This window comes from Copadichromis virginalis, linkage group LG22 (genome assembly GCF_057382275.1).
Source record: "Copadichromis virginalis isolate Kocher_CV1m ecotype Utaka linkage group LG22, C_Virginalis_male_GT1.1, whole genome shotgun sequence".
Classification (NCBI taxonomy): Eukaryota; Metazoa; Chordata; class Actinopteri; order Cichliformes; family Cichlidae; genus Copadichromis; species Copadichromis virginalis.
In genome coordinates, this window is record NC_140638.1 from 23,155,881 (window position 1) to 23,172,752 (window position 16,872).

Genomic DNA, 16,872 nt, shown 5'->3' on the forward strand with positions numbered 1-16,872 from the left:
ATCTGCTCATTAGCAGCAACATCCAATTTTGTGCACTGCCACAGCTTTGTGTTGTGTTAGAATTGGCTTTCCTGCCCAGGCATTGATTGATTGATTGATAATACTTTATTCATCCCGAGGAAAATTGGGTTAAGGGTGCCAGCCTTGCCAGCGCCATCTTACCCTTCCAACCATACTAGTGGTGCAACGGATCAAAAATCTCACAGTTTGGATCGGATCACGGTTTTAAGTCACGGATCAGATCAATTTTCGGATCTGCAGAAAAGAAAAAAAGACAAAATTTTAACATTTACTTATTAACTTTTTAAGTATTTTTTGCCTATTAAAAACATTCAACTCAAGACTCATTCCACGCAAATTAAGGTGCAATATAGGGCAGTACAGGGCTTTGTATCTACCACTCCGCTGTGATATAATGAGTGGTCACGGTCACGTAGCTTTCCGTTGACCTGAAGGTCCACCCGTTTGTAGTTGGGCAATATAAGATGCCTGGGACAGTTCAGCCATAACTTTAAACTTTTCCTGCTCATACATGCCTCGGTACAATCTTGTCACTGAAGTGGACGCGCAATGGGATATCATAGCGTGGCTCAAGCAATTTCATCATAGTTTAAACCCCTTGTTCGGATTACGGATCAACCATGATCCGTTGCACCACTAATACATACATTACACAAGCATCACATGGGGAAGACAGGTCAGAGAGGTATAACAATGGAAAATGCACGTGAACACATGCAAGAAATCTGACATCTAATATTGTAGAGATACATATAGCAGTAGCAGAATGAGTACAATAAAGCGTAAAAATAATATCTTTATTGTCATTTCTTTTAGGCAAAGAAATTCAATGAAACTGCATCAGTGCAAATATCTCATATAGGTTTAAAATATGGCAGCTAAAAAGAAAATCTTACTATATATTATATTTAAGAACTCTAAAGTCTCTAAAAGTAACCATACAAAATTCTAAAAGGGAAAGTTTTTCATCTCATACATACGAGATGCTTCACATTTTGTAGGCATTCATGCATGATTGATTTTCTTTCTTTCTTTTTTGAATGCACAGTTCCAGCAGCATTTAGCAGAGTTAAGGATTTGGATGAAAACTATTTCTTAATCTGTCTGTCCTTCTTTTTAATGTCCTGAAACATCTGCTTGAGGGCAGCACTTCAAACAGAAAGTGTCCGGGGCAGAATGGATCTTTCAGGATGCTCTGGGCTTTTCTGAGGCAGCGGGAATTGTAAAGATATTCCAGGGAGGGGAGAGGGTATCCGATCAGCTTCTGGGCAGTGATGATGAGCCTCTGAAGCATTTGCTTCTCTGCCGCTGTGCAGCTGGTGAACTGCACACAGATGTAGTATGTGAGTATGCTCTCTATGGAGAAGCCATAGAAATCTTTGGGTGAGGCGGTTCTTCCTGAGGATCCTCAGGAAGTAAACCGCGCCCAGAAACTGGAAGTCCGGTCATGTTAGGTCAAATCAATTTTATTTCTTTGTCGGTATATCACAGATCAAAAAAAGTTGCTATAATTGGCTTCACAGTGTGTGCATCAAAAGATATCGTCCATCTTTAGACCCATGACCCAAATGAAGAACGTCTTTATATGATTTAGGAGTTTGAGCTCTTTGTTCATTCTTCACATTTAAAGTATTTGTCTATTTGAGCTGAGTAACTTGAGGCACATGTATTATAATCAAAAAAATGATACAATAAGAAGTCTTTTAAAAAGTACTTCCTTCTGATCGTCATACACAAACTACATCAGTTTATATGTGTGAGTCGACGTGGTGGGTCTGAGGAGGAGAAGAAAGGTTGAGACAGTTTTCTGTCACTGATTTTTTTGGGGGTTTTAAGCAGTGGCAGGCAGCATCCAGGTAAAGAAAAGAGAGTGTGTAGCTATGGCAACGTTTATCACTGACTGCTGGGAAGTCATTTAAATCCATCTCGGGTTTAGTTTGTATGCTCATGTTTATACAATAGGAGCCTTCAATTCCTAAAATTGCAGAATGTCATTTTCTTCAGAATGATAAAATCAAACGCAGATTAAAGTAATACCACAGTTAAAAGCTGTACAAAGACAGAGCTGTGACTTTTCAGTTCAGAGAGAGAAATCAGCTCAGCCCTGTGATACTGTGATATGCATTTCATTGCCAATACTGTGTGTGTTTTTGATTAAACATGTGCAGTACTACCTTTCTTCAATAGTAGCTAGTGCATTTTGAGAGGCTACATACATCATTCAGTACAGTCATGTGCTCTGTGTAAGAAATGGTTTCACAACTCCAGCCCTGAAAATCAGACTACTGTTTGGTTTCTGGGTTGGAGCTAGAAACACAGCTTTTGTTACCAGTGATGATGCTCAACATAAAATTACGTCAATTTGACACAATAGCTGAGGTTTGTTCTTCATGCTAGTTTGAGGTCCATAGTAGATAGTGAACTCTTGATCAGGCCACTTTGACTCAATTGGCTCATTGACCCAATCACACACACATTAGTACCGTGGTTTTATCTGTACCTAAGCACTTTTTTCTACCATTGACACACAAGCTAATGATTGCATCAAAGGCAACTCAGGGTTTACTATCATGCCCAAGGAGGAGTTAGGGTCAATCTACTGATCTTCTGATTGTTAGATGACCTGGTCTACCACCTGAGCAAAGCCATAATGAAATCAAAGAGACCCAACTGCAACTGGTCACAGTGGTATTTTGAAAAATGCAGTGTAAGCAGTAGAGAGGTTCCTCGTGACTTTAAAAGGAGATTGGAAAAATAGAACTATGATGATCTCTTGCTTGCAGGCAAGTGTCAAAAGCATCAGAATACTCCAAGATGAGGAATGAAATGCTACAGCCTACTTTTTATATCGTTTCCTAATGCTTAAGCTTTACAAGGATCTGTGTTGGCACTCTTGTTGGCAATACCAGACTGGGTTATTTTGGGTATCAGATCAGAAAGGAAGCAAGTGTCATTGTGCATCACTAATGTAATCTGCAGCTGACTGGTGAGTGGAGGCAACCGCAAGGCACAAACCTTTATGTCCTGCACTGACCCTGCCACAAAAGCGATGCGTGCATCAGAAGAGACGCGTAAATTATGTTTTTCTTTGAGTCATTTCACCAAACACAGCCTTCAAATCAATAAATGTCTCGTGTACATTCAAAAACATAATCTGTACAGCCTTGCATGTAAACATCACGACAAGCTTCCCATAATCTTATAGCATGTTCTTCTGGTTATAAGACCAGTCTTTACATCGGCCGGTGGAACAGAGGAACGCTTAAAATCAGTTCAAATCTGGATTTGCATGCAGACACACACAAGCATGGGCTTATATTCTGGCAGATATGTTTGCTGCAGTATACCACAACAAATGTGTACTACTCAATCCTTCACAGTAGGTGGTATGTAGCGTTGAGGAAGCAGAGATGATTTGAGTCATGTGAAGATTTGTGTCAGTGCTTTCGAGCTATATAGTAAGAGGCGAGGATTTACTCCCCGCCTGGTAAATGTGCTGTCTGGCTCCCTGGTAGCCACAGAAGTAATGTCTATCAGAAAAGATAATCTCTTCTACACATTTGTTTTCCTGTTTTCACCACTGGATTCAACCTTGGTTCCGACTAGATCCCTAGCAGTATATACCATGCAGTATTATATTCAGATAAACAGCGCAGTTTAAAAAGTTTTGTTAAAAGAAAACTTTACGGTACTATTGCTGTTGATCTTATTCTTTGGTTGTTTAAAAAATAAATACAACATTTTAATCAGTCAGAAAAAAATCCATAATGAAACAACACATTAAAAAAGAAAGAGAAAACCCCTAACCCGCCCAATTATGAATGAAAGATGTAATCACAAGTAGGTTATAGAATACACACGCATGTTACCTTATTTAGCTCCACGTGCTTTCAGTAACTCAAATTTAATGCCATTGTGCTGAATTGTTTTATTATTTTTTTCTGCTTTGTTCCTGTGTTTTCGAAAAGTTTCCTGTAATTCTCATTACTGTTGTAGTACATGTTGTTGTAGCAGTAATAGTAGGTTACAGCAGCATGACACGCTATAGCAGATATTGACTCAACAATAACTAAAAAAGATTCTAAATATGGCCCCACAAATATCTAAACAATATAAATACTATAACATAACACTTGATATTGTATTTTTATCTGAAGAGTTCCCTCAAACATGTTGGCCAAACAAATACTATTTAGTGCATCTTACACACAATGACACGGACATACAATAACATAAATTGCATTTGCAAATTACATTTGAAGAATAAAAATTAAGCAGTAAATAAAAAAAACTTTAGTTTCACATTTAAACAGCTGGAGCATCAGGAAATTCAGTGAGAGGAAGGAGTAACATTTAAAAATGTCTTGACCAGATTAAAATCCAACCCGTCGGATTTAACATGGCAACGGAAAGCTGTGACACCAGGATGACCCTTGTGTTCTCTTATAAAGTACAAGCAGATAATCACAATGTGATTAAACATTTTGAATCCATGACATGTCGCTACTGCCCGCAGAGTTTAGTAATCTTGCTTAGTATGTTGTCTCTTTGGAATCAGGGTGCACCTCATACAGGGCAACAATAAAAACAGATGGCTTCTGTTTTTCCTCACGTACGCCACAAGTGTGAAAGCAAGAAAAATGTATTTATGTAACACATTTCACAGACAGGAGTCACAAATGCAGAAATAAGAGCAGTACAAAAATGTCAGGAAACCTCACAAAAAAAACCTAAAAGAACAAGGTAAAAATACACAGTGCATAAAAGCAGATCCAGTGCAAACATATTACCCAAACAGCCATCTCAACAAATATTTGTTAGCTTTTGAAAGATGATATCGTGCACATATCTCATCCTTGATACTGTAGCAGCTAAATTCAATACTTTAATTAACTACAACCTTTTCTCTGTTTGTTTTACTACTGTGGATTGTCATATCTTTTGCAGCGTTACATGCAGTGCTCACACTTCACTTTGTAATACGAATAAGAAAGCTGTGTGTGCGATGTTGGTTGGGAACCGATCAGAATGCAACCAGTTGGCAATCAGCTGAGTCAAGTTCCTTGTTGTGAAGAGCAGTGCAGATGTCTTGTGGTCATCGACACAGACTTTTTGTCAGTCTGTCTGAGAGATCTTATTTCATCTATTTAGAAAAGTTTCATGCACTCACCAGGCTACTTCTTGATATCTCTAACATGGTTTCTGTCTTATTTTCTACTCTAGTGTAACTGAGCAGTTAGTTTGACTGTAATATGTCAGTTAAGCACATTATTTATATGTGTAAATGCTAATACAAAATAAGGAAAAACATACTATATGAAAAGTGCAGTGTAGTTTACACTAATACAGTGTAAACTATATTAGTAGTAGTTAAAATAACCTGAGATTATCAAAACAAAATGCACTATGTACAGTCTTCTTCTGTACATAGTACAGATCAGTATATAGTATAGATACTGATGGAAAAAATATTACTATATAAATTCACAAGTGAGCAATAAGTACATACTTCAGTTGTTATCATAAGTTTTTATCATTGCGATATGATACCACTGATTCACATGTACGCTGATGAATCTGAACACAGTGGTATATCTGAATCATTTCCTTCTTGAGGTCATTTACTTCCATAATACTCACAATTCCTTGATAGTACAGCAAACCCTCCCCTTCACACTGGTCCTTCTGCCTATGACTCATTAGCTCTCTGTTTCCACTGTCTATCACCAGCTCTCCCTCTGCCATAGACAATGACTTTACTCTCTCTTCTCTTCAAAAAGCTTTACAGCACTGGGTTACACACTGTCTGTGGCAATTTGCTCACTGTCTTCACAATTTCATGCAGTGGACATTATACCTGGTCCTGCAGTCGTCTAAAGACTTTATAGCAATTTGACTTCAGAGAATTCTTTTCTGTAATGAGGACAAAACTTTCTGTGATTCTCGTGCTACTGATTTCCATCTATGCGTGAAATAATTCTGTCATTCCCCAATGCTTTATTCACCTCTTTGCGCTTTATTGCTGTTTGCCTATTCCGCTTCCACATTTTTATTGTTTTCCTCCTTTGCTTCGCTGCATTTCTGACCATTGAAGAACACAGGAAAAGGTTTTTTGCAAACATTTGACAACACCAAAATGAGTCCCGGGAAGCCGAGCAATGAACTTAAAATGGACTAAACTATTTTTTGCATTCATCTCCTAAATCGTTTTGACAGCATTTGCAGCTGAAATTAACTGATAATGTTAATCCTTATTAAATCACTGACAGCTGTGTAGAACAACATTTTCTCGTGTAAAACTGGTTTAAATGCTTAGCTATGACTATATATTGAATGGTACCAACTGATTCAGATAAGTGGATTAAAGCGGCTAAAATTGCTTACATCTACTGTAAAAGCGCAGCCTGTCTATAAAGACCCAATGTGCATTTTGTTCTGTACCTTTAGCACGCTGGTGGTTGAAGAGACATATTTGGGATATTTGGGTCTCTTATGAATAAAAGCTGAAGGTGAAATGTTAAAGCATGACCTACAGTTATTTAAACATACCAGTACATGTAGTTTTTTTTCCGTGGAAACAAAGATAAGCTCTTGACCTTAAAAGTTAGCAGAAACAGCTTCTTGTAGGTGTTTTCATAGTAAAGGCATATCTCTAATGCCAAATGTATGCTACCTCTTGTCTTAAATGATATAAATAAACACACCATTGAATGGAAGTGCTCTTGCATCAGTCTGCATTTGGGCTGTATTTGCTGGTGTATCTAACCCTGGACAAACTTTTCCGTGAAGTGGAATCATGTATTTCAAATAACCTGGAGATTTCATTTAGAAACCTTTGTCCTAGTCTTAGGCATTCAAATCATGTTTTTTTTCTCAGACCTTGAGAGATCTCATTAGAGCTTGACACCACACAGTTTGAAAGAGAATACTAGATCCAAGATGTCGGAGGTTTAAAAAGGACTGGTTCCCCCTATCTTATCTAGAAAAACAGTTTTTAGTTTTATGGATTCAGAGAAGTTCTAAAAATTATGGCAAAATGTCAGTTTTAGGTTTTGTTTATCAGCTTTTCAACAAAGTTTGGTTCATTGGGAAAAAGTCCATGTCCTGTATTTTTTTTTTTTAATATGACTATAAAGGTGCTGGCAATACATCACTACACTTTCATACAGCTGAAATCCCTTCATCAAGCCATTCAGTTTTAGTCATTCAAAGCATGTTTAACCTTTGTTTGCTGCTTAACAGGGGGCAATTGGCTTTCATAGCACTGCCCTTTCAGGCAAGATTTGGTGCCAATTTATTCTCAGTAGACATAAAAGGTCAATTTACGCTGTTGTTCGGAAAGTATTTTTCCTATTTTTTTCTTAACAGCCACAAAAACATTCTACCAGCAATTAGGAAGCAAAATGGGAAGCATTTTAATAGGGTTAATAGGGTTATCACCAACTCTAGCATTCATTTAATAAATCTTTGTCAAGACCAAAGAGCAGATGTGTCGGTTACAGCAATTCTAGAAAGCAGGTTGATTTTATGTATATTTACACATCTTGTAGTTTTTTCTTATAATGCCAGGTGGAGCTCTTTGCAGTATACATTTGGATTCCATAGCCTATCTACCAACTGTACTAATATAGAGACCTGTTTGTACATCTGGTACCTGTTTTCCATGATAAGAAGAGCTGTCAGCAGTTCCTGGTCCATTCAAAGGCTATAACAAAAGTATCACAAAAGCTGCGTCCTTTTAATCTTTTCTCACCCTCTGATCCTAACTGATAATCTAACACTGTTATGAGCCCAGTGGGAATCACAGCAGTGTTGTGAAGCCGTAGCTGTAGTGGATCTACAATGCCAGCATTCAGGGTTTGTGCCAACTTTGTGTGCGACATAAAACTAAATAAAAGTCAAAGCTGACTTTCTGCTGAAAGGCACAAAAAACCAACAGTGGAGTATAGCTATGGTAGATGAAGGTTAGCAGTCAATTAAGCTTGAAACTCAGCAGACAAAACAAAGAGGTCACAGATAATGTGTATTTGTGTGCCTGTGTGTGTTTGTGTGTGTGTGTGTGCGTGTGTGTGGTGTTATCTTTAGCGATCCCTCCCTGCTGTGTGCTGTCAGATAGTTTCTCATTACGCCAACTTCCTCTCTGCTGAGACTAGTGTAGAATACCGTGTGTGTCTGTGTGTGTGTCTTTATTTATTGCATGCAGTCTGAATGTTTGGAGCAGTAAATTAAAGGCTTTCATGTCCATGTATAAATTAACCATTAAAAACATGTAACACTTCACGTCCCTGTACTTATGTGAGCAAAGCCGTTTGGAAGTACTTAACTGGACATCATTTGGGAGGTCATATATAAGCTAACCAGCACATATGACTATGAAAAAAATGTCGATTTGTGTGTTAGCATACTTTCCCAACATGTAGTGCAACCTTTTAGAGTTCATTTTTACTTCATGACCAGTTAGACCATCTAGGCCTCTGTGACTGGGCCTTATTCAGCTACAGTGGTCGGTAAAATAAATGACGTATACACAAGCCAAAGAAGCAAAAATACCACACACATATTTCCTCATCCTTGCCATTCTTTTGCTCTCTCGCCTTGTCTTTTTTTAATCTTCCTCTATCTGTCGCTCTCTCAAACACACAAAAACACACAAAGCCCTGCACCATGTTGATACCTGTCAAGCTGTCTCTAAGCTTCACTGCTGTAACTCTTTTTCTGATCCTTAGTCTTTGAAGTGTCATAGTGCAGATGATGATCATCAGGGGATTGTGCTCACATCTTATTAGTGACATTTTGATTTGAGTGTCAGTGTATGTGTGTGTGCATGTGTCTGGTTTATGATCCTGTTTGCAGTCCTTCATGTTCAGACATACTTTTGAGGGTTAATGTTGATACACTCTTGTCATTTACAGTCAAACTGATCATATATAAGTGGCCTGTCAGAGCAGAAATAGTCTTGAGTGGTATTTTTTACTGATCTGCAGTTAACGTGATGTAAGTGGCAAGCAGAGCATGTTTAACTGTCTGTTTGCTTTTTTTTTGATGGACGGGTGTAAAAGCAACAGTAAAGTTTTCTTAACTTGAACCAGAAACCATTCAGCGTGTTTGTTTATTTCATTCATTTATGCTCTCAAATCCAGAGTTTTGTGCAACAGAGCTGTGTTAAGCGGGCATCACAGAGGAGTATTGTTGAATTCCTCTTTGAAAGCTATCCTTCTGTTATTTCCCCCAAAGGTTGGATAAAAAGCTAAGATACCATAAAGACAAAACTAATCAAAACAGCTTGTTAATTTTATTGAATTGAAGCTGTCAGCCAAGCTTCCTCTCATTTAAATTTTTAATTGTTAAAGATATACAGATTTTACAGTCAAAGCATTTCCCAAGTGCTGTTAAAGAGAGCAAGGGCTTTTCCAAACATCTTAGCTTTTTGATACTTTGCACATAGACAAAAAAAGTATGTCACAAAAACATAAAACTACAAGGGTCAAAATCAGTCCCTGTGAGGCCTAATAGTCAGTTGTGTATCCTTTTTGCTGGATAACAGCCTGCAGACATTTGCTCTCTCATGCTCCTCCAGATGTGATGGCCTTCAGTTCAGCCCACAGATTTGTCAGGGCTTTGCCTAAGCCAGTCAGTAACATTCTCTTTGGCCTTCTGGAGGTAGTTCATCAAGGTTGTTGTCGTGTTGGAAGACAAAGCAACAACTCAGACTCAGGTTTGCTGCCGACTACTGGAGGTTTACTTTCAGAATCTTCACATTTCCGATTCCTTCCACCTTGACCAGATTCCCACTTCAAGACGCACTGAAGCGTCCCCACAACATAATACTGCCACCACCGTGTTTCACTGTAGAGATGCTGTTCTGTTTTGGGTTTTACACCTCTTCCCTCTTTCTCCAGCACAGGCAGTAGTTTAGTCTAGTTTATTCTCATCTGAACAAAGGATGTGCTTCCAGTTTGCATGATCCTTCTTCCGCTTGTACTCGGCATCCTTCACTCTGGCTTGAAGTGGCGTTTTTCCTGGTCTGAGACTTCAAAGTCCAGTCCTGTTCACGGTCCTACTGATGGTCTTTTTTGAGACCGCAGTTCCCAGCTTGACTAAGTCATTTCCTCGTGTCTTGGTAGTTCTGTTGTTTTTGGACACATCTCACTAGTTTTCTTTTCAGAGTCTGTGATTTGTTTCCTACCTCTGCCCGGCTTGTTCTGCACTGTGTGGCTCTCTTTCAACTTCTTGATGATACTTCTCACTACAGTTCTTGAAACACTCTGATAACTTTGTTTATCCGTCTCCTGCTTTGTGAGCATCAACAATTGTTTTTATTAAGTCTATACTGATTAATTTAGTTTTTTCTCAAGTGGCAGCTCAAACCCTTGCTTAAGTTTTTGTACTATGTGGAAAAAGTTTTAACTTCATTTAACTTGATTTTACAAGCTTAGAGCATTACAAAGATAACGCACATTATTGCAGCAGTGGTTTGTGCTACGGCTCAATAAAAGGTCAGTTTTTCAGGGGGATGATAACATTGACCCATCGACAATAATTCTGTTATTGTCTGCAAGTAGAAATAATGTTATATTAAAAAACATGGGGAAATGTTTATAAAACTTTAGGTTTCACAAGGGGATAATAATTTCATTCTAAACTATAGATTTCTGCATATTTAATAACTTTCAAATATATAGGCTGTATATATAAATCCTAATAAATAGATGTCCTGAAACAGCCAACGCTTTATTAAATTTTCTCTCCATCCACTGCTGAGGGTACTCAATGCCATTAGTTTGGAATGAGGTAATTAAGTTCTTCACTAAAGCAGAAGAGAAAGAACAGCATATACCTCTCCAGTTGTGTTTTATCTTTCCTCCCACTCCATAAATGTGTATAGAACAAAATGAGCAGCACAAAGTTTGTGTTGTTTGCTAACTAACAAAATGATTTTCAAAAAATGGACATTTTAAATTGGTTTCTAAATTGGTGGAAATGCATTTGTTACCGTGATAAAGATATCAAGTACAGAGTGTTTTCTTTCACAAAGATGAGTCGCTAGGTACATTTTCATCACCCAAAATCCCTGCTGGGAAGCATTTGTTCTCACATAGATCCCCTTCTTCCCCTGCTAAAGATCCTTGTTTTGAAACCGACAACTATTACCACAGTAACAGGAGTTGTCTTTAGCTTCAAATAATTGATTTTTTTTTTTCTTTTTCAAGCAGGCCACTGCTGCTTGAAATCAAACCGAGTCTCTTGTGGTCAGATTGTTGTGCCTACATGCTATAACAAAAGGCTGTACTTTGGAAAGTACAGTTTGTCAGATATCTGTGCAAAAGGTTTTTGAGGCTTTGGTTAAAGAAAAAAAAATCCTATACACCTACTCCATATATTTGCATGCTACATTGAATATAGCCTGCGAAGTATTTTACTATAACCTAAAATATTCATGACAAAACATGAAAGTTTAGCAAACGTTCATGCTGTTTCAAATCTTGAGGTGACATTTCTAAAAGTTTTATACTCACTTAATCTGCTTTATCGCGACTATTTGCCTGCGGCCTGATCGGACTGGATTAACAATGAAACTGAACCCACTCTAACTGTCATCAGCTCTGATGTTTCTACTTTAAATCCTGGACGTTGCCACACCCGCTTCAAAACACAGAGAAAGGAACAGAGGAGAAAAAGAAACAAAAATATTTCTCACTGACACATTACTTGCTCCTTCTTTTGCCGTAACTCATGAAGCTGGCCTTCTTGACCCCATTAGAACATCTCTATGGCTTTCACCTGTCTCTGGCAACTGAAATAAAAGTATATCCAGGGTTAATCGTAAGGTTAATGTGCAGTGTGAACTCTCAGGGTAATTAGTTCACTTCTTATTGATTGACCTCAACACTCAACCTTCCGTTGGGAGCTTTTATAGAAAAGTAAAAGGGTGGGAAGGAGGGAGGCAACGGGTGGCCAAAAAAGACGGTAAAGATCCCAAGCAATAAAGCGTTCAAGGTTCTATTGTACGAGATTCTGGCCGCTTGCTTCCTTTGCAGTAATGTGTTAGGTGTCAAAGCAATTGACCATTTAGTTCCACATAAGCCCCATACACCATTTAGGCCTCACTGGTTTTTGTTAACTTTTCGCCGATGCAATCCTTTTCATTTTCCTCCCAGACTCTAAGGGCATTCTTCCATGTAAAGGGAGATGGGATAGATAAAAGGGAAAAAGAAAAAAAAAGGATGAACAAAGATGTGAAAGAAAGTGTTTAGGTTGCTGAACACGGAGAAGGACAAGTGGGGTGATGCTGTAAAGGAGTAAAAGAGCATGGCGGTGCCCGAGTGCCGATCGCTGAATGTTAAACGTATATGCTGTGAATGGCTGAGCTCGGGGAGCTCGACGGGGAGGAACGAGTCCGTTAAAACTTTCTGTCCCCTTTTCACAAGTTGTTGGGCTTTTTTTTTTTTCACCTCCTGTATCCATGTGTAGTCATGTGACAGTTTTATTTTTATGTGTCTCACAGTCACTGTCTATGTCCTATGTGCCACCTCCCCACACCCTCTCTACCAACCCCCCCCCCCCCTTCTCTCCACCTCCAGGGAAGCTGGCACAGAAAACTGGGGCACAGAAGGCTGCCAAACACTCGCGTCAACCGCTGTCCATACCAAATGCCTGTGCAGCAGAATATCCACCTACGCCGTGTTAGCGCAGCAAGCTAAAGACCCGGTGAGTCACCTATGCAAAGCCTGATGTACTCTGTGGGACTTTGGGGTGTTAACGAGGCAACTACTACCAGGAGGAGAGGGTGCGCAGGTCAGTGAGCTGATTTTCTGTACGCAGACTCCAGCCACTATCCCCGTCAGACATATCACCGAGAACTACGTCTCTTAAGTCATTTATTGAGTTAACAGAAGGATATGGATGGCTGAGGCTGGCATGACTAGCAGAGCTTTATGTGAGATGTCTTACTTCATAACAATGAGAGCAGCCTGAGTGGGGCTGTCAGTTTTATAACTGTGACACAGTACTGTATAAATGGCTATTTTGATCACTGTGTGTTTGTCTAATTATATGTTGACTGGCTGTCATTCTTCCCATTACGCAAGTTTGGGGTTTATTTTTGTTTGTTTGTTTTTGAGCTTAAACTTGATGAAGGTCGGACTCTTTCAGTCCCGTGTGATGTGAGAGAGGCGAGGCGACGGGAGGAAGGAAGAGATTTTATTGTGTCTCTGTGTGACTTTTTTTTTTTTTTTGCCTGGAGCACATAACGTGTTCCTCTATAAATAGTTCACGTGGCTCACAGTGTGTGTTTGACGTGACAAAAGCGGGCTTTTTAGCAGTTAATGATAATGCACATTCTGATTCACTGACCTGTTCTCCTGCTTTAATGGTCATCTAAATACCCGATCACCTTCCTCGTAGATCCACCCAAAGGACCCTAATTCTCTCACTGTGTAACACCTCACACTATCACCCCATTTATTTTACACCTTACCTCTAATTCATTATTTTTACCCATTTTCTTGCTTCCCTTATTCCTTTTAGCTGTTTTTTTTTACCTGCGAATCTCTTGTAAGACCCCCCCCCCCCCTTGTCACTTCTTTTTTACCCCTGTTCACCTTGTTAACATTTCCAGTTTTCATTCTCACTTTATGCTGCAGCTCTGACCCCTACACTGTGGTCACAAAATGCTCCCCCTTGGCTTTGGCTCTTAATTTGCCTCTCTGATTACTTGTACTCAAAGCCCACGACAAGACCGGTTGCTTAAAATATTCAAAGGAGCAAAAGGAGATGAGGTTTGGGTACATTTTTGTCACACATTAAAATCTCTTTTGTGATTCTCTCTTTTAATAGTTAGTTCTCTAGTAAGCGCTGGAGAATAACTGTGTGTGTCACAGAAATGGAAAGTGATTGTAAGGAACAGAGGATTTGGAGGGTGGAGGAAATGTTCAACCAATCAGAAAAGGTAGTCTGGTCTCGGCTCGCAGGCAGCTTAGGGAGAGAGAGAGGGCCAGAGAGATGGAAAGTGGATGTTTTCTGCACTCACCTGTAATGCATTAACAACCAGCATTGCAGAGATAAAGAGCCGTGCACTTATGTGGCCCTGTTCGGCATAATTCATTGCTTCTGTATTGTGCTCACCGATGCCTTGCATTTACCCTTTGCTTTTTTTCTTTTTTTATAAAATGCATTTCTATCAGCTCATTGTTTAGCTGCCAGGCCATCTGCTTTACTGTTTACAGCAATGGCAGGTCAGTGTTTCCCACAAAAAAAGCTCTGAAAAATCCGTACTGTACTTAGCATAGCTTTTGTCAGCAGAAGAACATCAAACATTGGGAACAAAAAAAAAATTGGAATTCATCAGTACCCCTATCTGGTCGCACCAAAAAGAAACAAATACAGTTAAAAGAGTATGAATATTGGAGGTACGTTTCTTATACATCCCCCTGGCTAATGTTACACCCCTTTTTTATAGCAAATATTACCGCATACCAAATGTGCCTCTGATGCCATTGCTCTAAAGAAAAATTAAGTTAGAGGCAGAATATTGTAGTGAGTTGCAGCATATTATAAATGCTTCAGTCTCAAGGAAAAAGAAGGGAGGAAATAAAGGGTTTCATGGTTGCCGCACTCATTGAAAACTGAGAAATGAGAACATCTAATTGAGTTTATTTAAGCTGAATGCATTTTTAGTCTTCTTAACAGCATAGTTAAAAGAATCCCACTGTTGGGTAGCATCTAGTTGCCAGTGCATACACGGCATTGAAAAACTCCTGTCACAGTCACATTCACTTCTGTTTCTTGTTATCCCCAACCTTGGATGAAGCCGTGCAAGTGACAGCTGCCTTGAACGTTTCCTGAGACGGATAAAGTCATTTAATCCAACGCAAACATGGATAAGCCAAGTTGACAGTAGTGACACTGACTGGCGTCGCAACTTTTAGATGACCTCCCTGTTTTAAAGGAAGGACTCAGTAAATTGCGTAAACCTGAGATAATCAGCTGGTTTGTAAGCCTCAAGATTTCCGTGTCCTGCTTTAGGATTTATTAGTATTATTATTCCCTTCTGTTCTATTTCTCCCTTCTATTAACTGTAAAGAGGGTCAAAATAAGGGGATGGCCTTCAGGTAAGGAACTGCAGTTATTCATTATTTTTGTACCTCAGAGCTTGAATTACTTCACAGGGGCCTGGAAGCCATTTCAGACCCCAGGGAAACATTAACTCCCCGTAATATGGAAAACACAATAGCTTTGACCCATAAGCCGAACGGGTCATTCCGGCCACTGTTTCTGGTTCCTGCGACTCCTCTTCCAGCCGTACAGTATTGACTTTTCCCTCGCCACACAGCAAGCAGGTCAACCGAGTTGACTGATAGAGGGCCAGGAGAGGGGGGAAACAAAAAAAAAACCATTGACTTTTTTTTACATTTGTGACATCTGTGAAGAGTGTGGTAGTCATTAGTGATTCATCAGTCAGCCCCCAGTGCTGCCATTTAGACCCAGTGCACAGGACCAGAAGGTGTGTGGGTTAGTGTTTTTGTGTCAATGGCTCTCAGTCAGGAGCTGTTGCTGCTGGTGCTGAGTGCACTTTGTTGCTTTAGGGTGCTCCAGAGTTAGCTTTTTACTCCAGTGGAGATTGGGTTGTGTAAAAAGAAGAGAGAGAGGCAAATTGAATTTGGCAATAAATAAAAAAAGCAAGAAAGAAAGAAAGAAAGAAAGAAAGAAAGAAAGAAAGAGCCACATTCAGACATGCGAACACACTGATATATGGTGGTATGCACTTAAAAACACTTAACATGCACAAGCCTGCATGCATGCATGTAAGTCTGGGCGAATGAAAACGCGCACACAGATGCTCAACACACACACACACACACAGACAAAGATGCACTCATATGCTCTGTCCAGGCTGTGTGGCTGTTGGAGCAGTGGTGAGTATCAGCAGCCCAGCTCTGACAGCTTATCCTGGGTTACGGCGCGAGGGACAAGGGGGGCTGAGGATTAACCTCCATGTTTAATAGAAAAGGGAGGCAGCGGGAGTGGGGGTTGGGGGGTAGGTGGAGGGATTTAGAAGCAGTGGTGCCATTACAGGCCGTTTACAGTGGAGTGAGGGATAGCCAGTTAATCCTGTTTACTTTCTATAGCCTCTGAGATTTCCGTGTGTGTATGTGTGTGTCCTGCGTGTTTGAGTGTCTATAGAGACCTTTCGCTATCAGACACGAGACAGAGGTTTTGTTTTTTGTTTTTTTTTTACTTTAGCGACACAGACAAGCGAGAAAGAGAGAGGGAGAGGAGGAGGATTTGATTGAGTTAGGTCATGAAGGAATACTAAAAGACCAAGCCACTTAATTCTTAAGATGACTCCAGTGGGAACACACAAACCCCACGGATACGTCTGGACTCTTTGCCTGCGCAGAGCTCACGGAGATCACGGGATTTGGAGCTGAGGGAGGTACTGGCTTTATAAAAGTCAGTTTAACGTTTTGCACCTCCAGTCAATAATGTGACTTCCACGTTTTTTTCCCCTTCGCATTTGTCAGCCCATAAAGCCGGTGCTCAAGTTGTGTTGACATTAAAGCTAATAGCAGCTTTCAGGTGCCTCTCCGAACTTGCATTCAAATACACTGAGCTTGCCTAAGCAGGCATCCAGAAATATGAATGGACACGAGAGGTCAGCGGTTCACAACAGCACCTGAGACTTTGGTTTAGTCAGCACAGATGAGCGCACAAGCAAACACACTCGACTTGAGCAAGGAGGAGAAACAGAAAGAGGGATTTTCTCATTTTCTTTAACTTATTTATGAACCAATTACTGAATCAAAGTAAGTCGCTCCAAATAACAATATCCGAACTGATGTCTTTCTGCTG

The 16,872-nt window shown here is 39.8% G+C and overlaps 1 protein-coding gene across 12 annotated transcripts in view; it reads left to right on the forward strand.

Annotated features, from left to right (window-relative positions):
• The window catches only part of adgrb2 (adhesion G protein-coupled receptor B2), a 266,514-nt gene that overhangs the window by 187,984 nt on the left and 61,658 nt on the right, over positions 1-16,872 (forward strand). For all 12 annotated transcript variants that reach the window (XM_085446299.1, XM_085446289.1, XM_085446294.1 and 9 more), the window contains one exon: positions 12,603-12,729. In XM_085446299.1, coding sequence (XP_085302425.1) covers positions 12,603-12,729 — 127 coding nt within the window. The remainder of the gene's footprint in view (positions 1-12,602; positions 12,730-16,872) is intronic.